The sequence below is a fragment of the Xenopus tropicalis genome, chromosome 7 (genome assembly GCF_000004195.4).
Source record: "Xenopus tropicalis strain Nigerian chromosome 7, UCB_Xtro_10.0, whole genome shotgun sequence".
NCBI classification, from domain to species: domain Eukaryota; kingdom Metazoa; phylum Chordata; class Amphibia; order Anura; family Pipidae; genus Xenopus; species Xenopus tropicalis.
In genome coordinates this window covers 3,546,585-3,567,596 of record NC_030683.2, presented here as the reverse complement: position 1 = coordinate 3,567,596, position 21,012 = coordinate 3,546,585, and the positions used below count along the sequence as shown (strand labels likewise).

The 21,012-nt window shown below is 46.8% G+C and overlaps 2 protein-coding genes across 8 annotated transcripts in view; one reads left to right on the top strand and one right to left on the bottom strand.

The window, feature by feature from the left end:
• Positions 1-1,149: 1,149 nt before the first annotated feature.
• On the bottom strand, positions 1,150-17,955 carry zdhhc6 (zinc finger DHHC-type containing 6). 4 transcript variants are annotated; one of them, XM_031904696.1, is made up of 11 exons: positions 17,851-17,955; positions 16,251-16,656; positions 16,086-16,177; positions 14,533-14,692; positions 13,220-13,381; positions 8,004-8,057; positions 5,578-5,745; positions 4,822-4,863; positions 4,168-4,313; positions 3,711-3,757; positions 1,150-2,596 (listed from the first exon to the last, which is right to left on the bottom strand). In XM_031904696.1, exons 2-11 carry the CDS (start codon positions 16,509-16,511, stop codon positions 2,496-2,498), a joined length of 1,233 nt encoding a protein of 410 aa, XP_031760556.1. In that variant the 5' UTR covers positions 16,512-16,656; positions 17,851-17,955; the 3' UTR covers positions 1,150-2,495.
• Positions 17,956-20,710: 2,755 nt separating this feature from the next.
• Positions 20,711-21,012, top strand: part of vti1a (vesicle transport through interaction with t-SNAREs 1A) — a 171,253-nt gene continuing 170,951 nt past the window's right edge. The window contains 1 exon segment of one of the 4 annotated variants that reach the window (NM_001078762.1): positions 20,711-20,945. In NM_001078762.1, the coding sequence (NP_001072230.1) occupies positions 20,852-20,945 (94 nt within the window). In that variant the 5' untranslated portion in view covers positions 20,711-20,851. 4 annotated transcript variants of the gene reach the window in all.

Genomic DNA, 21,012 nt, shown 5'->3' with positions numbered 1-21,012 from the left:
TGTTTGGCCTTACTCCCCCCCATCCTCCCTCTTCTCCCCCCCTTCTATATTTCCCCTCTCCCCCCATTTGTCTCTCTACTCCTCGAACCCCCTTTCCCTTCCCCTCTCTCCTTCTGTCTCTCATCCCCTCTCCTTTCCTTTCTATTCCCCCCCCCCCAACTGTTTGGCCCTTACTCCCCCCATCCTCCCTCTTCTCCCCCCTTCTATATTTCCCCTCTCCCCCCATTTGTCTCTCTACTCCCCGAACCCCCTTTCCCTTCCCCTCTCTCCTTCTGTCTCTCATCCCCTCTCCTTTCCTTTTCTATTCCCCCCCCCAACTGTTTGACCTTACTCCCCCCATCCTCCCTCTTCTCCCCCCCTTCTATATTTCCCCTCTCCCCCCATTTGTCTCTCTACTCCCCGAACCCCCTTTCCCTTCCCCTCTCCCCCCATTTGTCTCTCATCCCCTCTCCTTTCCTTTTCTATTCCCCCCCCCCCAACTGTTTGGCCTTACTCCCCCCCATCCTCCCTCTTCTCCCCCCTTCTATATTTCCCCTCTCCCCCATTTGTCTCTCTACTCCCCGAACCCCCTTTCCCTTCCCCTCTCTCCTTCTGTCTCTCATCCCCTCTCCTTTCCTTTTCTATTCCCCCCCCAACTGTTTGGCCTTACTCCCCCCCATCCTCCCTCTTCTCCCCCCTTCTATATTTCCCCTCTCCCCCATTTGTCTCTCTACTCCTCGAACCCCCTTTCCCTTCCCCTCTCTCCTTCTGTCTCTCATCCCCTCTCCTTTCCTTTTCTATTCCCCCCCCCCAACTGTTTGGCCTTACTCCCCCCCATCCTCCCTCTTCTCCCCCTTCTATATTTCCCCTCTCCCCCCATTTGTCTCTCTACTCCCCGAACCCCCTTTCCCTTCCCCTCTCTCCTTCTGTCTCTCATCCCCTCTCCTTTCCTTTTCTATTCCCCCCCCCAACTGTTTGGCCTTACTCCCCCCATCCTCCCTCTTCTCCCCCCTTCTATATTTCCCCTCTCCCCCCATTTGTCTCTCTACTCCCCGAACCCCCTTTCCCTTCCCCTCTCCCCCCAAGCCAAACCTCCCTGCACTTTCCCCCTTGCCCCCCCAGGCCGCTCCCCCCCCCCCTGTCGATGCCACAAACGATTGTACAAAGCGGTTCGTTTTTCATTTTATTACCAACAAAGAGTCTGGATATTTGTAAAAAGATTCGGATTCAGTTCGGCTACAAAAAAATAGTTAGGAGTAAAGGAAAGAGCGACACGGGGTAATTAGGAAACAAACCATAAATAAAGAGATTCTGCAGTCGGACACACACGGGGGGGTTGGGGGGCCCCATTAACAGTTCAATGTCGTTTGGCAGCGCTGGTTGAAGAGGGAACCCACAAGGCAGGGATGTGTATCCTGTAAACAACCTGCTCTTGTTGCACTACAACTCTCTGCCTCCACTTGGAATACTGGTGTTGGAGGTTTGTGCCCCCCGGGGGGGGAATACTACAGGAGTAGATGAGGGGTAACAGACAATACTGTAAGTACTGGGGGTGCAGCATGAGTAGAACTGGAGCCTACAGGTTGTGATGGGAAAGTGCACAAAGCGACTCACTATTTCCTATGGACTGACTTTTCTTTAAAGGACAAGTAAACCCAAACGCATTAGGGGTGCTATTTCCTTCAGTGCAAAACAGCCGGGGGTATTCTCAGAGTCTGTCTGCCCCGGCTTGCCTGTGGCCCCAGGACCCCCTAACACAATTTGGGAGCCAACCCCCAACAGCATCCCCCCTGCTATTTAACTATATAACTGCTGCTCTCCGTCTCACATACACATTTAAAGGGGAATCGCACCATAAAACGAAACACATAAACATAAAACTAAACATAAAATCTAAACTTTAAGATGATTTCGGGTCTGGTATTTTTGAACCTTACATTGACCCACATCTTTTATTTTGCCTTTAATTTGATAGTTGTCCAATTACAGACTCCCTGCCCATTTCCCTGTAAGTTGCCATTGCAGTGTTTAGGCCCCGCCCCCATTGCTTGAGTTACAGACTGCTTGCCCAACCCCCTGCAAGTTCCCCTGTAATATCAGTGTCATAATCCCACCTGCTGCTTGAATTATAAACCCCGTTCCTTTCCCTAGCCCCACCCATTGCTTAAGATACCCTTGCTCCTCCCCCTGTAAATCCCTATCAGAGAGTTCTAGCCCCGCCCACTGCTTGGGTCCAAGTTAAAGCTATGGTCTGGCTGCTGCAGCACAGACACAAGTCCAAGTCGCCCCCCCTTTGGTATTGGGTACCAGTTGCGTAAGTGACATCGGGCCGTAGGGCACAAATGTGACTTTTTGGGCAGAATAATGGGACGTTGGAACCCAATGGCACCATATAGGGGTACAGTAGGCCGCCCAACTTAGTGCCCAACCCTCAGGGGTCCAGTAATGCATTGAATTCTCTGACTGTATCTCAGTCTGTTATGGGATAAAGTACTGAGCGCCGGGTTCTGGAAAGGCTATCTGGTTTTCTTCTCATCGTCTGATTGGTCGGAACCAGAGTCGGAGACGCATTTAACGACGCACCTCCTCGGGAACCAGCCTCTCACTCGTATTACGTCTGGGGAGAGAGGGAACGAACACAGGGAATGTTACGGCCAATCATTCTCTCACTGTAACTGTGCCAACCCGAACCCAAACCCCACCTAAAATTGTACCCCTATAGACTCACTACATAACCCAACCTGCAGGGGGCTCCCTCCCATCACTCCAGCAATCTGGGGAGAGAGGGAAAGAACACAGGGAATGTTACGGCCAATCATTCTCTCGCTGTAACTGTGCCGACCCGAACCCAAACCCCACCTGAAATTGTACCCCTATAGACTCACTACATAACCCAACCTGCAGGGGGCTCCCTCCCATCACTCCAGCAATCTGGGGAGAGAGGGAAAGAACACAGGGAATGTTACGGCCAATCATTCTCTCACTGTAACTGTGCCGACCTGAACCCAAACCCCACCTGAAATTGTACCCCTATAGACTCACTACATAACCCAACCTGCAGGGGGCTCCCTCCCATCACTCCAGCAGGGGGGCCAATAAGAGGTGCCTAAGGACTGCCCAGCTGCTCAGGGAACCAGGCTGAAGCCATAAAACCTCAAATGAGCGGATCTTGCAGTGTATGGCGAGGTTGCCAAGTGAGTGGATCTTCTCTTCCGGTATCTGCCCAATTTCAGACTGGGGGGGGGGCATACACAGGCAGATAATCTGCTGAATCGATTGGCACCTTATGTAGGGCCATATTTACAAAATGTTTATAAAATAGTTCCCCTTTAGGCTGGGACTCAGCATTTGATACAAAGTGCAGCACACTCCTGCCCCCTGCTGGCCCACGCAAGCACTAAACCAGTAAAAACCCAAATACTACACAGGGGCTGGTTCCGTGCCACACTGCGTGTGCCCCCCATCAGATGTAAGAATACCTTCCATCTAAAGGGCCCCAATCAATACGTACATAAAGGAAGAGGCCCCACCACATAAAGAACTAATACAACTCCCAGAAACCTCAGCTTAACAAGCTGCTTGAGGATTTATTTCTACACTTCAGGGATATCCAGTAAGATTCCAGGAGTTACAGGTCAATTAATAGTAATTGGGCCTAATGTGGGCTCGGCTGCCCCCCAAGTTCCCACTGGGGTCCCCTGCTTTGTAGGCCTCCAAATACAAGTACTTACCGTCTGGCAGTTCCCCTTCAAAGAGTTTATCTCCGTACAGCCAGTGCCTGCGGGGGGAAGAGCACGGAGAGCTTTATCATATGCAGTTGATTTTATCCGTTTATATATCTATTACATAGAGGGAAAGTTCCCCTTTAATAGTTGCTACATTATAGATGAACCTACTGCATGCTAAGAAGTTTCTCAATTTGTCTGGGTTAACTGCATTGCTGCAAATTGCAGATTTACTGACTCTATTACTGGACTGTGCAGAGGCACAGTAGAAAGGTATTGCTTTACTGCAGTGCAGTAAAGCAATACCTTTCTAATATATATATATATATATATATATATATATATATATATATAGTAATATACTAATAATAATATGGTTGATGAGAAAGAGCAAAGCCGGTTACTTACTGGTACTGAGCCTTGGCAACTAGGACCCATTTAAAGGGAACAGCACCCCACTTACTTTAATCCCCTGGTGGCTAAAACCAGATCCCCTTTGTGCAGCTTCATGCGGGGTTCCTCAGTGCAGGGCGTAGAGAACAGAGTCCGAATGCCTTTGGTTAGGGGGCAGCAGGCACCGCTATATTCCTCCATGGCTCGGTACCGCACCTGGGATGGGATAAGCAGGTTAGAGGGGAATGTCGGCCATTATTTGTATATATATATTGGGCCAGGGGTACCAGCTGGTCAGCGAGAACAGGGCAATCTGATATACACAGAACTACCCCATTTGTTCAGAGCTCCCTATTAAACAGCCTTTGAGTGGCTCATTGTCGTGGGGCTTCTCATTGGACTGGTAATCAGTTTTATCAGCTTCTTTTCTGGATCAGGAAGTGACAGGAAGTGCTAAAGTGAAACTGGCTTACCATTCTTGTTTAGCAACAGAAGCCGTAGATGTTTTTTAAATTAAAACTATAGGCAAAAAGTAAGTCCAGCAGAATGTTGTACAGGGCTGTATACTGTCCCTTTAATAAGGGCTATAGCTTCATGTCTGCCCCCTACAGAGCAGGACTGATAGTGCAGCTCCAGACCAAGCACTAGGATTCACATACAGGAAGGACAGAAGGAAGGAAGGACACGCGGCCGAGTCCCCCAATGGGAATGAGTGTGTACTCACACTGCGCACTCTCTTGTCTGCCTTCTGCTTCAGTTGCTCAACCTGATAAACAAGAGGACAGGGGGGTAAATGATATGAAACACAGGAGTCCGACAGGGGTACTTAATCTACACAGGGGCACTCATCTGCATGAAAATGCCCTGGAACTAGGGGCAGGCATAGGGGCACCTGTATAGGGAGCAAGCATGGGGGGGCGCCAGTTAGATACCCCTCCTGCCTACCTCTAGTCTGAGCTCCCTTGTCATTGCCTCCACTGCTTGTCATTGGGGGCGGGGGGGGGGGCGCTGGCTTGGCCCACCCCTGCCATGCATTCTAGGGCCGGTTGGTCTGACCCCTGTTTGGGGTAATATAAGGCCCGGGACCCACTGGGATGTCTCCTGGCGTCCCATAGGCCCAGACTCACCCTGAATCCATAGAACTGAAATACTGCCCCCTTTTGGGCAACAAGGTATCCCCAGTAATATGCACGTAGTCCCAGCCTCTATTACTGGACTGTGCAGAGATACGGGGCATTTCCCTGTGCTACTGCCCTCTATGGGGTAACAGAAAGCTATTGGCACTGTACCGACATGGCTTGTACAGATATTGTGCCCACAGAACTGTATTACTGGCCTGTTTGGGTTAAATCCCATTACTGGGCACTGTCCTGCTAACAATCTGGGGCAATATGGGGTAATATGTACAAACCCACTGCCCTGTCTGGGGCAAAATACACCAATACCTCTCAACAGCTAAATACATCTTATTTTTGATTACCGTCAGAGCAAAGGGGTGGCATCCCTCTCGCACTGCCCATTCCATGCCATCCCCCTCCGGTGATCCAGCCCAGGTGAAGACTTGCCGGAAATTCTTCCATCTGCTGCCCAAATCATATGGAAAAATGAATGTCTCATCAGTCTGGTAATACTGGATCCTGTCTTTAGCCTGTTGGGGAATCAGAGAAGCATGTATGGGTGGGGGGGGAGCAATAAGCTGTACCCCCATACTGTACTGTCTAAGGGAAACACTATGGCACCCCCTACCCATATGTATAAATACAAATATACAGAGAGGGAATGTTCTGGGCACACAATAAGCTGTACCCCCATACTGTACTGTCTAAGGGAAACACTATGGCACCCCCTACCCATATGTATAAATACTAATATACAGAGAAGGAATGTTCTGGGCACACAATAAGCTGTACCCCCATACTGTACTGTCTAAGGGAAACACTATGGCACCCCCTACCCATATGTATAAATACTAATATACAGAGAAGGAATGTTCTGGGCACACAATAAGTTGTACCCCCATACTGTACTGTCTAAGGGAAACACTATGGCACCCCCTACCCATATGTATAAATACTAATATACAGAGAAGGAATGTTCTGGGCACACAATAAGCTGTACCCCATACTGTACTGTCTAAGGGAAACACTATGGCACCCCCTACCCATATGTATAAATACAAATATACAGAGAGGGAATGTTCTGGGCACACAATAAGCTGTACCCCCATACTGTACTGTCTAAGGGAAACACTATGGCACCCCCTACCCATATGTATAAATACTAATATACAGAGAAGGAATGTTCTGGGCACACAATAAGCTGTACCCCCATACTGTACTGTCTAAGGGAAACACTATGGCACCCCCTACCCATATGTATAAATACTAATATACAGAGAAGGAATGTTCTGGGCACACAATAAGCTGTACCCCCATACTGTACTGTCTAAGGGAAACACTATGGCACCCCCTACCCATATGTATAAATACTAATATACAGAGAAGGAATGTTCTGGGCACACAATAAGCTGTACCCTCATACTGTACTGTCTAAGGGAAACACTATGGCACCCCCTACCCATATGTATAAATACTAATATACAGAGAAGGAATGTTCTGGGCACACAATAAGCTGTACCCCCATACTGTACTGTCTAAGGGAAACACTATGGCACCCCCTACCCATATGTATAAATACAAATATACAGAGAGGGAATGTTCTGGGCACACAATAAGCTGTACCCCCATACTGTACTGTCTAAGGGAAACACTATGGCACCCCCTACCCATATGTATAAATACAAATATACAGAGAAGGAATGTTCTGGGCACACAATAAGCTGTACCCCCATACTGTACTGTCTAAGGGAATCACTATGGCACCCCCTACCCATATGTATAAATACAAATATACAGAGAAGGAATGTTCTGGGCACACAATAAGCTGTACCCCCATACTGTACTGTCTAAGGGAAGCACTATGGCACCCCCTACCCATATGTATAAATACAAATATACAGAGAAGGAATGTTCTGGGCACACAATAAGCTGTACCCCCATACTGTACTGTCTAAGGGAAACACTATGGCACCTCCTACCCATATGTATAAATACAAATATACAGAGAAGGAATGTTCTGGGCACACAATAAGCTGTACCCCCATACTGTACTGTCTAAGGGAATCACTATGGCACCCCCTACCCATATGTATAAATACAAATATACAGAGAAGGAATGTTCTGGGCACACAATAAGCTGTACCCCCATACTGTACTGTCTAAGGGAAACACTATGGCACCCCCTACCCATATGTATAAATACAAATATACAGAGAAGGAATGTTCTGGGCACACAATAAGCTGTACCTCCATACTGTACTGTCTAAGGGAAACACTATGGCACCCCCTACCCATATGTATAAATACAAATATACAGAGAAGGAATGTTCTGGGCACACAATAAGCTGTACCTCCATACTGTACTGTCTAAGGGAAACACTATGGCACCTCCTACCCATATGTATAAATACAAATATACAGAGAAGGAATGTTCTGGGCACACAATAAGCTGTACCCCCATACTGTACTGTCTAAGGGAAACACTATGGCACCTCCTACCCATATGTATAAATACAAATATACAGAGAAGGAATGTTCTGGGCACACAATAAGCTGTACCCCCATACTGTACTGTCTAAGGGAAACACTATGGCACCTCCTACCCATATGTATAAATACAAATATACAGAGAAGGAATGTTCTGGGCACACAATAAGCTGTACCCCCATACTGTACTGTCTAAGATACATTAGAATGACAGTGAGCTGCAAAGGGTTAACCCCAATTAAATGAATGGTGTCGGCCGTAGAACAGCAGCACAATTCCGGCAGGAATCAGACGCGTTTACCTTCTCCTCTATCCACGACTCAATGGAGGTTTTATTCCTCAGAATGACTTTCATCTGCAGCGGAGAAAGCAGAGAGGGACAGATTAGCCTGACGACGCGCCTATTGTCTCGCTACACACACTTACTGGTAATTTGCTGCCATTTACAGCGGAATTTCAGCCCGTGTCGCATTGAATGCACGGCAGGCTGCAGTTATGCGCATTAGGCCCCGGGATGAAATTGCCCCCTTTGTGCCGACTGATCTTGCTGTTCCCAGCGTGGGGCAATCCTTTAGCCTATTATTAAAGTGGCAGGGGGCAAATCAATAGCTCTGTAATAAAGGCATCAATGGCCGACGCGCCGCATCACAGAGAAATCCATTCTGAGAGCGTTTGAAGCGGTGCCTGATTCACTAACGGCACAATGAGATCGGCTGGCACAATGGCTGCCTGGCATGGCGGGGGCGCTGATTAAACACACCGTATCCCTTTCTATAGGCTTCCCACGGAACCGCGAGCTAATTAACTGGCCACTACCGACGTACACTGAGCCCAATACGGGGAAACAGCGCCGCCGCCGCGACCAGAGATCTATGGAGTCTAGCGACAGAAGAAAAGGGAATCATTTAACCATGAAATAAACCCAATAGGGCTGTTCTGCCCCAATAAGGGGTAATTATATCTTAGTTGGGATCAAGTACAGGTACTGTTTTATTATTACAGAGAAAAGGGAATCATTTAACCATGAAATAAACCCAATAGGGCTGTTCTGCCCCAATAAGGGGTAATTATATCTTAGTTGGGATCAAGTACAGGTACTGTTTTATTATTACAGAGAAAAGGGAATCATTTAACCATGAAATAAACCCAATAGGGCTGTTCTGCCCCAATAAGGGGTAATTATATCTTAGTTGGGATCAAGTACAGGTACTGTTTTATTATTACAGAGAAAAGGGAATCATTTAACCATTAAATAAACCCAATAGGGCTGTTCTGCCCCAATAAGGGGTAATTATATCTTAGTTGGGATCAAGTACAGGTACTGTTTTATTATTACAGAGAAAAGGGAATCATTTAACCATGAAATAAACCCAATAGGGCTGTTCTGCCCCAATAAGGGGTAATTATATCTTAGTTGGGATCAAGTACAGGTACTGTTTTATTATTACAGAGAAAAGGGAATCGTTTAACCATGAAATAAACCCAATAGGGCTGTTCTGCCCCAATAAGGGGTAATTATATCTTAGTTGGGATCAAGTACAGGTACTGTTTTATTATTACAGAGAAAAGGGAATCATTTAACCATTAAATAAACCCAATAGGGCTGTTCTGCCCCAATAAGGGGTAATTATATCTTAGTTGGGATCAAGTACAGGTACTGTTTTATTATTACAGAGAAAAGGGAATCATTTAACCATTAAATAAACCCAATAGGGCTGTTCTGCCCCAATAAGGGGTAATTATATCTTAGTTGGGATCAAGTACAGGTACTGTTTTATTATTACAGAGAAAAGGGAATCATTTAACCATGAAATAAACCCAATAGGGCTGTTCTGCCCCAATAAGGGGTAATTATATCTTAGTTGGGATCAAGTACAGGTACTGTTTTATTATTACAGAGAAAAGGGAATCATTTAACCATTAAATAAACCCAATAGGGCTGTTCTGCCCCAATAAGGGGTAATTATATCTTAGTTGGGATCAAGTACAGGTACTGTTTTATTATTACAGAGAAAAGGGAATCATTTAACCATTAAATAAACCCAATAGGGCTGTTCTGCCCCAATAAGGGGTAATTATATCTTAGTTGGGATCAAGTACAGATAGTGTTTTATTATTACAGAGAAAAGGGAATCATTTAACCATGAAATAAACCCAATAGGGCTGTTCTGCCCCAATAAGGGGTAATTATATCTTAGTTGGGATCAAGTACAGGTACTGTTTTATTATTACAGAGAAAAGGGAATCATTTAACCATGAAATAAACCCAATAGGGCTGTTCTGCCCCAATAAGGGGTAATTAAATCTTAGTTGGGATCAAGTACAGGTACTGTTTTATTATTACAGAGAAAAGGGAATCATTTAACCATTAAATAAACCCAATAGGGCTGTTCTGCCCCAATAAGGGGTAATTATATCTTAGTTGGATCAAGTACAGGTACTGTTTTATTATTACAGAGAAAAGGGAATCATTTAACCATGAAATAAACCCAATAGGGCTGTTCTGCCCCAATAAGGGGTAATTATATCTTAGTTGGGATCAAGTACAGGTACTGTTTTATTATTACAGAGAAAAGGGAATCGTTTAACCATGAAATAAACCCAATAGGGCTGTTCTGCCCCAATAAGGGGTAATTATATCTTAGTTGGGATCAAGTACAGGTACTGTTTTATTATTACAGAGAAAAGGGAATCATTTAACCATTAAATAAACCCAATAGGGCTGTTCTGCCCCAATAAGGGGTAATTATATCTTAGTTGGGATCAAGTACAGGTACTGTTTTATTATTACAGAGAAAAGGGAATCATTTAACCATTAAATAAACCCAATAGGGCTGTTCTGCCCCAATAAGGGTAATTATATCTTAGTTGGGATCAAGTACAGGTACTGTTTATTATTACAGAGAAAAGGGAATCATTTAACCATGAAATAAACCCAATAGGGCTGTTCTGCCCCAATAAGGGGTAATTATATCTTAGTTGGGATCAAGTACAGGTACTGTTTTATTATTACAGAGAAAAGGGAATCATTTAACCATTAAATAAACCCAATAGGGCTGTTCTGCCCCAATAAGGGGTAATTATATCTTAGTTGGGATCAAGTACAGGTACTGTTTTATTATTACAGAGAAAAGGGAATCATTTAACCATGAAATAAACCCAATAGGGCTGTTCTGCCCCAATAAGGGGTAATTATATCTTAGTTGGGATCAAGTACAGGTACTGTTTTATTATTACAGAGAAAAGGAATCATTTAACCATTAAATAAACCCAATAGGGCTGTTCTGCCCCAATAAGGGGTAATTATATCTTAGTTGGGATCAAGTACAGGTACTGTTTTATTATTACAGAGAAAAGGAATCATTTAACCATGAAATAAACCCAATAGGGCTGTTCTGCCCCAATAAGGGGTAATTATATCTTAGTTGGGATCAAGTACAGGTACTGTTTATTATTACAGAGAAAAGGGAATCATTTAACCATTAAATAAACCCAATAGGGCTGTTCTGCCCCCAATAAGGGGTAATTATATCTTAGTTGGGATCAAGTACAGGTACTGTTTTATTATTACAGAGAAAAGGGAATCATTTAACCATTAAATAAACCCAATAGGGCTGTTCTGCCCCAATAAGGGGTAATTATATCTTAGTTGGATCAAGTACAGGTACTGTTTTATTATTACAGAGAAAAGGGAATCATTTAACCATGAAATAAACCCAATAGGGCTGTTCTGCCCCAATAAGGGGTAATTATATCTTAGTTGGGATCAAGTACAGGTACTGTTTTATTATTACAGAGAAAAGGGAATCATTTAACCATTAAATAAACCCAATAGGGCTGTTCTGCCCCCAATAAGGGGTAATTATATCTTAGTTGGGATCAAGTACAGGTACTGTTTTATTATTACAGAGAAAAGGGAATCATTTAACCATTAAATAAACCCAATAGGGCTGTTCTGCCCCAATAAGGGGTAATTATATCTTAGTTGGGATCAAGTACAGGTACTGTTTTATTATTACAGAGAAAAGGGAATCATTTAACCATTAAATAAACCCAATAGGGCTGTTCTGCCCCAATAAGGGGTAATTATATCTTAGTTGGGATCAAGTACAGGTACTGTTTATTATTTACAGAGAAAAGGGAATCATTTAACCATTAAATAAACCCAATAGGGCTGTTCTGCCCCAATAAGGGGTAATTATATCTTAGTTGGGATCAAGTACAGGTACTGTTTTATTATTACAGAGAAAAAGGAAATCAGTTTTAAAATTCTGAATTATTTGATTAAAATGGAGTCTATGGGAGACAGGTTTCTGTAATTCTGAGCTTTCTGGATAATGGGTTTCCGGATAAGGGATCCCCATACCGAGCCCCCCAAGCTGCTGGCGTTGCATATACAGGGGCCAGTACCAACACTAGGGGCAGGGGGACATTACAGAGAGAGGGGAGATGTTGCAATAGACCCCTGAAGGATTATGTGACCCCTCCAGGGGTGCAGTACAACCAGAAAACATTGGGGCCCCGCACAAATAATTTATATGGGACCCCCCATGAACACAAGCAGCAGTACCGCAATTGTAGCCACGCCCCTTGTGTGTGCACTATAAACCGTTTATATAAAGAATTCCATTGATAAACGTGTCAGTAAATCAGTATTTTAATTGGGGGGTCGCCCTAACTTTAACCCCTTCTCACCTACCCTGCTCTGCGCTGTCATTGTTCGATATGGAAGTTACATAAACTGCGTAAGTTTAGGGGCCCAATGATATTGCTGAGAGGCCCAATAACTAGTCAGTAGCAGTTCATAAAAATAGTAAAGATAATTAATGCGCTAATAAGTCAGTATTTTAATTGGGGGTCAGTGGGGTTTGCCCTAAGTTTAACCCCTTCCCACCTACCCTGCTCTGCACTGTCATTGCTTGATATGGAGGTTATGTAAGTTTTTGCATAAGTTACGTAAACTGCGTAAGTTTAGGGGCCCAATGATGTTGCTGTGGGGCCCAATAACTAGTCAGTAGCAGTTCATAAAATAGTAAAGATAATTAATGTGCTAATAAGTCAGTATTTTAATTGGGGGGGGTCAATGGAGCTTATATGTAAGTTACGTTAGTTTGCGTAACTTTCTTTTACAGAAGATTTCACGGGGGCCCAGCTGTACCCCCCTGCTCTGAGGGACCAATAGTCAGATCTGCAGAATATGTTAGTGGTTTATAAATTCTATAAATTATGGCTGAATGGTATTTTACTCTGCATTGATAAGATTCGTATATTGATTGTCAGTTCTGTGGACAAGCGTACATATAGAACTTTAATGGGGTTATTGGATTGTTCACCCCGCTTTCTGCTTTTGCCTATGGAGGGGGGTATATTGCTGACAGGGGGTATCACTGGCCCCTCCTCTGTTTAGAGTTGGTCGTACTGGCTGCCCCCATGTCTCACTGAAAACGGCCAATCAGCAGCCAAAATCCAAATTTTCTCCATTATACCTTGTGTCTCCTGTCAGAGCTCTTCTCCTACCTGAATGAAAAACAGCATCCCCACAGCGATAGTTGTACCAAGAGCCAATCCCAGCGCAAACAGGGTCACAGCAAACGCCGAGATCCCAAACGGAACAATGGGGGCGGGGTCTCGCCGGGGCGCACTCATGTCAATCTTGACGGAGTTCCAACCGAACGAGATCTGTAGAAACAATACAAATCCAAAGGTTAATGGTCTGCATATAGAAATAGCATAAATGATACAAGCATAGTTACTCCCCTGTACAAAGCACAATTCAGCAGGAACAGCCCCCTAAGTTTGCCCATAGCCTGTACAGAGAGATACCATAAAACTATGGCACATAGGGATTCCCCTGTATTAAGCACAATTCAGCAGGAACAGCCCCCTAAGTTTGCTCATAGCCTGTACAGAGAGATACCATAAAACTATGGCACATAGGGATTCCCCTGTACTAAGCACAATTCAGCAGGAACAGCCCCCTAAGTTTGCTCATAGCCTGTACAGAGAGATACCATAAAACTATGGCACATAGGGATTCCCCTGTACTAAGCACAATTCAGCAGGAAACAGCCCCCTAAGTTTGCCCATAGCCTGTATAGAGAGATACCATAAAAACTATGGCACATAGGGATTCCCCTGTACTAAGCACAATTCAGCAGGAACAGCCCCCTAAGTTTGCTCATAGCCTGTACAGAGAGATACCATAAAACTATGGCACATAGGGATTCCCCTGTATTAAGCACAATTCAGCAGGAACAGCCCCCTAAGTTTGTTCATAGCCTGTACAGAGAGATACCATAAAACTATGGCACATAGGGATTCCCCTGTACTAAGCACAATTCAGCAGGAACAGCCCCCTAAGTTTGCTCATAGCCTGTACAGAGAGATACCATAAAACTATGGCACATAGGGATTCCCCTGTACTAAGCACAATTCAGCAGGAACAGCCCCCTAAGTTTGCTCATAGCCTGTACAGAGAGATACCATAAAACTATGGCACATAGGGATTCCCCTGTACTAAGCACAATTCAGCAGGAAACAGCCCCCTAAGTTTGCCCATAGCCTGTACAGAGAGATACCATAAAACTATGGCACATAGGGATTCCCCTGTACTAAGCACAATTCAGCAGGAACAGCCCCCTAAGTTTGCTCATAGCCTGTACAGAGAGATACCATAAAACTATGGCACATAGGGATTCCCCTGTACTAAGCACAATTCAGCAGGAACAGCCCCCTAAGTTTGCTCATAGCCTGTACAGAGAGAGATAACAGTGCGTCACACCAAGGCAGGCTACATGGGAAAGCATTAACAAACCATGCAACATACTTACTCTATTGTACAGCTGTGTGTACATGGTCATTATAAAGATGTAAGCAGCATGAATGCAGCCCAGAGGGGCAAGGATCAGAAAGAGGGTGAAGGACGAGTGGTTCCGGTGTCCACAGCAGTTATTTATCCAAGGACAGTGATGATCCATTTTCATCACACACCTGAAGGGAAGAGACAATCCAGTAACAGCAGCAAACTCATGCAGAGATATTACCTTCAGAGCAGTAAAGTCTATCTAACAAGCTCCTCAGGTTATGTGAGTTCATAACATTACCTGGGAAGGGCTCTTAAAGGAACAGTAACACCCAAAAGAAGAAAGTGTATCAAAGTAATGAAACTATAATGTACTGCTGCCCTGCACTGCTAAAAGTTCTGTGTTTGCTACAGAAACCCTACTATAGTTTATATAAATACCCCGCTGTGTAGCCCCGGGGGCAGCCGTTCCTGCACTGGTACAGCTGGGGTGTTTGCTACAGAAACCCTACTATAGTTTATATAAATACCCCGCTGTGTAGCCCCGGGGGCAGCCATTCCTGCACTGGTACAGCTGGGGTGTTTGCTACAGAAACCCTACTATAGTTTATATAAATACCCCGCTGTGTAGCCCCGGGGGCAGCCATTCCTGCACTGGTACAGCTGGGGTGTTTGCTACAGAAACCCTACTATAGTTTATATAAATACCCCGCTGTGTAGCCCCGGGGGCAGCCATTCCTGCACCGGTACAGCTGGGGTGTTTGCTACAGAAACCCTACTATAGTTTATATAAATACCCCGCTGTGTAGCCCCGGGGGCAGCCATTCCTGCTCTAGTACAGCTGGGGTGTTTGCTACAGAAACCCTACTATAGTTTATATAAATACCCCGCTGTGTAGCCCCGGGGCAGCCATTCCTGCACTGGTACAGCTGGGGCGTTTGCTACAGAAACCCTACTATAGTTTATATAAATACCCCGCTGTGTAGCCCCGGGGGCAGCCATTCCTGCACTGGTACAGCTGGGGTGTTTGCTACAGAAACCCTACTATAGTTTATATAAATACCCCGCTGTGTAGCCCCGGGGGCAGCCGTTCCTGCACTGGTACAGCTGGGGTGTTTGCTACAGAAACCCTACTATAATTTATATAAATACCCCGCTGTGTAGCCCCGGGGGCAGCCATTCCTGCACCGGTACAGCTGGGGTGTTTGCTACAGAAACCCTACTATAATTTATATAAATACCCCGCTGTGTAGCCCCGGGGGCAGCCATTCCTGCACTGGTACAGCTGGGGTGTTTGCTACAGAAACCCTACTATAGTTTATATAAATACCCCGCTGTGTAGCCCCGGGGGCAGCCATTCAAGCTGGAAAAGGGAGAAATGGCATAGGTTACATAGCAGATAAAACACCATTGTATTCTACAGCGGTTTTCGGTTATCTGCTATGTAATCTATGCCTTTTCTACTTTTTTCCAGCTTGAATGGCTGCCCCTGGGGCATTAAAGTACCACACAAGGGCAGAAATCCCAGCAGCTTATGGAAAACAAGGTTCCATGGGAAAGAAGGGAGTAGGAGGGCGGTACCTGTTGCATTTCCGGCAGTGATGAGAGCGCGGTGCTTTGTACCCCTCGCACACTTTGCAGTACTGCAGATAAGCACAGTCCTGAGTTCTCTCCTGCAATCAGACACCAAGAGATTAAAATCAGCCCAGTAAAACGCGGTTATACCACACTGAAAGTCTGCCTTACCGGTTTCCAGCCCAGCGGGACGAAGCCCGGCCCAATGAACATTGCATTGAAGTAGTTGTACAGAATCATTACAGTCCAGTTGACCAGAGTGAGGAAGTTGAGGCTCCCACCGGGGGTATCCAGGGGCCAATACCACAGAATGGAGTCCAAGATGGCCATAATGGAACATATGATAATTACCCCCAGGGCAATGATTGGGCCCCAGTGGAGCAGTCTCTTTAACTCCCGGAGGGTCTCGAAACTCAAGTAAGAATCCAACATGACTGCGGTGATGTCTCGACGTGAGAGCGCTGGTATCCGGTTAGGTCACTTTGCCGCTCCCAGCTTCCATGCTGTCTCATAACTCATAATTACACGGCTGGGAAGGGGCCCGACGCCGCTCATCATTCCCCCGGCCCTCGTCTGTCTGGAAAGGATGGGAATGAAAATCCTAATAAAAACAATGTTCGTTACCTTCAGCGGACAAATATGCACATAAATAAACTCCTTTTGTAGTGACTTCCCCTTTAAAAGAAAAAAAAAAGCATAAATCTGGACAGACATGAATTTAAAGGCCAAGTAAGAAGTAAAAACTGCCGTAAGCACATTTCCTATATAAACTGGACTTGCTGTATCTGGCGGGCTCTAGTAGAACGTGCTGGCAGTTTGCTCGGCTCACAAAGGGCACATTAATCCCTCACTGTTTGATCCTCTCCATAGTGGCGCAGCCAGTTTCTTCCCCCCAGTGGAGCTAAATTACAGGCTACACCCACGGGCGTCTCCACCCTGACAAGTCTCATCCTGAGCGGCGCAGAAACTCTTAAAGGGACAGCGCAGATTTCCAGTTAAATGCCCCACTGCATATCTTGCAACTGCCCCCTCTCCCCATTCGTTAGACCCGGCAGCCTCCAACCGGCCCCAGAACTGCTCTAATAGGAGAAGAAGTGCCTTAGGGGCGTGTTTACTAAGAATGGAGATAAATATCACCGGTGATGTTGCCTGTAGCAACCAAATAGGTCTTTGCTTTGATTTCTAACTTGTAGGTGACTGTTCAAATCTTGGTTGCTATGGGCAACATCACCGGAGATATTTATCTCAAATGCCCTTAGTGTCCCTGGGCCACCAAGCCTGCTGCATTCTGGGTATTTGGTTGAGGGGCCCCCCAGCCCCGCCCCTAGCTGTTCCACCTTGCTGCTCCGCAGGGGCGGGCCTTATTTCTGTGACCCCACCCCCTTCCTTCTGACAACTGTTCCCAGGATGTGGATTTATTTCATATAAAACAATCTGGGAGCTTTGGAGTTAATGATCCCTTAATGATATAATCCCCATTAGAGGGGCCCTAACATTGCCAGGGGCCCCTTTTCTATAAAGCCAGTTAGGGTTTCTCTATGGGAAATGTAATTGTATCCAGTTCCAAGCTAATTGGCTGATTGGGGTTAGTTGCCCTTTAACCCTGACCTCTCGCTGTCACAATGACACTGGGGGCGCTCGGCTGTTCCGCTGTCCCTGCTGGGAATGGTTTCCGGGGCAGTTGCGGTTGGATGGGAGCCCGGAGCCACATTAACCCCCACAGTTACACTCCATGATCCCGCCCGGAACCGCTTTCCTGTGACCCATTTACCTTCTCCCGATTCATTCAACGAGACAAGCCCGGCATTTCCGGGTTGAGCAACATCTAATGCATTCAGGGCGGAAACAACTGCAGCGGAGAAAAGTTCCCACCCCCCAAAATCCAGAGAGGAACAGACGGGACACGGTTTTCCCACCAAATTGGGCTACTAATTTAAAGCCCTGGTGGGTTTCCAAAGTACAAACCCGCCAAGGTACAGATTTGGGCTATTTTTTTGAGCTGTGCTGGGTTTGAAGTTTGGAAACTAGGCAAAGTTTTTTCCTTAGTAAACCTGACATACCTGTCCCACTGCATGCTGGGTAATGTAGTTTTTATCTAACAATTAGCCTACAGCTAGGATGAATATAAAACTACAGTACCCAGCATGCAATTATACAGAGGCTCCCATTTCTATTCTATTCAGGCTCAACCTGTCTGCCCTACACCCTGCTCTATAGGGTATGGGATTGTACCATTATGTTATACTGTGATGTGGGGGGGGCTGCTATTTGTTACTTTCTGCAGTTGATCCTTACGATACAATTCTCAGGATATCTTGAGGCTACTGGGAGTTGTAGTTCAACGCACCCATATGTATATCATATCTGGGGTTAATGCAGCATTCTCAATCCATTTCTGTAGTGACTTCCCAGCTGGACTGGGCATAGAGGGAATTATCAGCCATCCCAGTAACTGGGCAGTGATTATACGCTTTAATAAGGCAGGTTTCCCATATATACTTTTATTTTTTTAGAATTTTTTTTCATTGTGCATATTGGGCTATTTTTGGCCAACTTTCGAAGTGGCTTTTGGCTGGTTTTGGGCCGGTTTTATAACTGACTTTGGCTGGTTTGGAAAAATAAATCTGGCAACCCTGACACGGGGAGAGATACCCATGGAAGGGACCCAAGGAGGGAACTATCAGGCTGGGGGAATGAGGGGGGAATGAGGGGAGATAACTAAGCTGGGCACTTAGGGTGGGGCTGACAGGGGAAGACCCAATGAACCGGATTATGGGTGAGAAGCTGGGCCTGAGGGGTTAATACCCAAGGGGGGACACTCAGTCTAAGATAGGGATATGATTGGATAGATCATATGACACAACTAGTACCGGTACCATCTGCGACCAATTCCCAGAGATGAATCCTGGGCTGCACTTCCTGTTCCAGCAAAAATGTTATCCCTGAAAATGTCCCTTTTTTTAAACAAAAAAACCCGGAGTAATTGCATAGAAGCTTTTGTGAGTTCGCTATGTGTGTATATTGTGATGGTTATAGTTCTACTGGCACAGAGCTCTGCTCTCACTGAGATCCCTGAGATCCCTGAGACCTGGGAGGGTTCCCAAAACCCCTTTCATTCTCTTGTATGCCCCGTAGAGCTTACAATCTATATGATGGGAATGGCAGGGGGCAAATGGGAATGTTAGGGTGGTAAATAGGAATGGCAGGGGGCAGATGGGGATGGTGGGGGTATGAATGGGAATGGCAGGGGGGTCAGATGGGGATGGTGGGGGTATGAATGGGAATGGCAGGGGGCAGATGGGGATGGTGGGGGTATGAATGGGAATGGGAATGGGGCAGATAGAATGGTGGGGCTATGAATGGGAATGGCAAGGGGCAGATAGAATGGTACTGCACTGTACAGTACTGCAGATTTATTGATGACATTTCACTGTTTGAGTCCCATTTATATATAAAGCCCCAGCGCTGTGGGAATTGTTGGGGCTCCGGGAGTGCTGAGGAAATGGTCGGAGGTAACAAAGTTCAGAGATGTGACTGTTGGGAGTTGTGGGGAGGTGCTGGGAGGGTGCGGGGAGTTGCTGGAGGTGTGGGGAGTTGCTGGGAGGTGGGGAGTTGCTGGGAGGGTGCGGGGAGTTGCTGGGAGGGGGCGGGGAGTTGCTGGGAGGGTGCTGGGAGTTGCTGGGAGGGTGCTGGGAGTTGCTGGGAGGTGCGGGAGTTGCTGGCTGCGGGGAGTTGCTGGGAGGGGCGGGGAGTTGCTGGGAGGGTGCTGGAGTTGCGGGAGGGAGGAGTTGCTGGGAGGGTGCGGGAAGTTGCTGGAGGGTGGGATTGCTGGGAGGGGCGGGGAGTTGCTGGGAGGGGGGGGAGTTGCTGGGAGGTGCTGGGAGTTGCTGGGAGGGGGCAGGGAGTTGCTGGGAGGCTGGGAGTTGCTGGGAGGGGGCGGGGAGTTGCTGGGAGGGTGCTGGGAGTTGCTGGGAGGGGTGGGGAGTTGCTGGGAGGCAGGAGTTGCTGCTGGAGGGTTGCTGGGAGTTGCTGGGAGGGCGGGGAGTTGCTGGGAGGGCGGCGGGGATGCTGGGAGGGCTGGGAGGCTGGGAGGGGGGGGAGTGCGGAGGGGGCGGGGAGTTGCTGGGAGGGGGCAGGGAGTTGCTGGGAGTTGTAGATGACTGACAGTCAGGGGGCTGCTTCCGCCATGCAGACAATCCTGGGGACAAACGCCCTCACCCTATAACCCAGCCCTGAGCAACAGTCTATTCCGCAGTTTTGTACTGTAAATTTAACATTTTATAATAAAGACTTAATTATTGCCTTTGCTGGGCTAAAGAGCTTGCAATCACTGGGCCGCAGCCTCAGGACATGGTGGAATGAAGGTAAATAAGTGCTGGGCCGGGGAACCTGCTGAAGGTAAGACTTTCCCCCATTAGGGGCTCAGTATTGGGGCAGAACAGGTGGATTTGCCCCAGTCACTAAGTGTAAGGGCAGAAGGAGGGGCGGAAGGCTCATTGGGCTCCTCCCAGGGGCGGGACATAGCTTGATAGACGGCAGATCTCAGCCACACAGCGTGTAAATACGAAAGCCCCGCCCCGGAAGGCGTGGTCTCACTGAGGGACGGATCCCACTCAATGATAAAGTGGTGACACAGGCTCCTCCCAGGGGCGGGTCTGTTACCCAGGAAGTGCTGGTTGCTAAGGGCGCGGGGGAGTGCTGAAGGTTCGGACCGGCGGAAGTGGTTGGAAAAAAGACTTCCGGTTATCAGCTCTCCACTGTTTTGGCTAAACATGTCTTCCGACTTCGAGGGTTACGAGCAGGATTATGCGGTGCTCACCGCCGAGATTACCGGCAGGATAGGGAAGGTTCCCAGGCTCATGGGAGGTGAGAGGGGCGGGGGTGGGGGCAAGAGAGTGGGGTATGGGGGGCAAGGGGCGGGTATGGGGGGGGG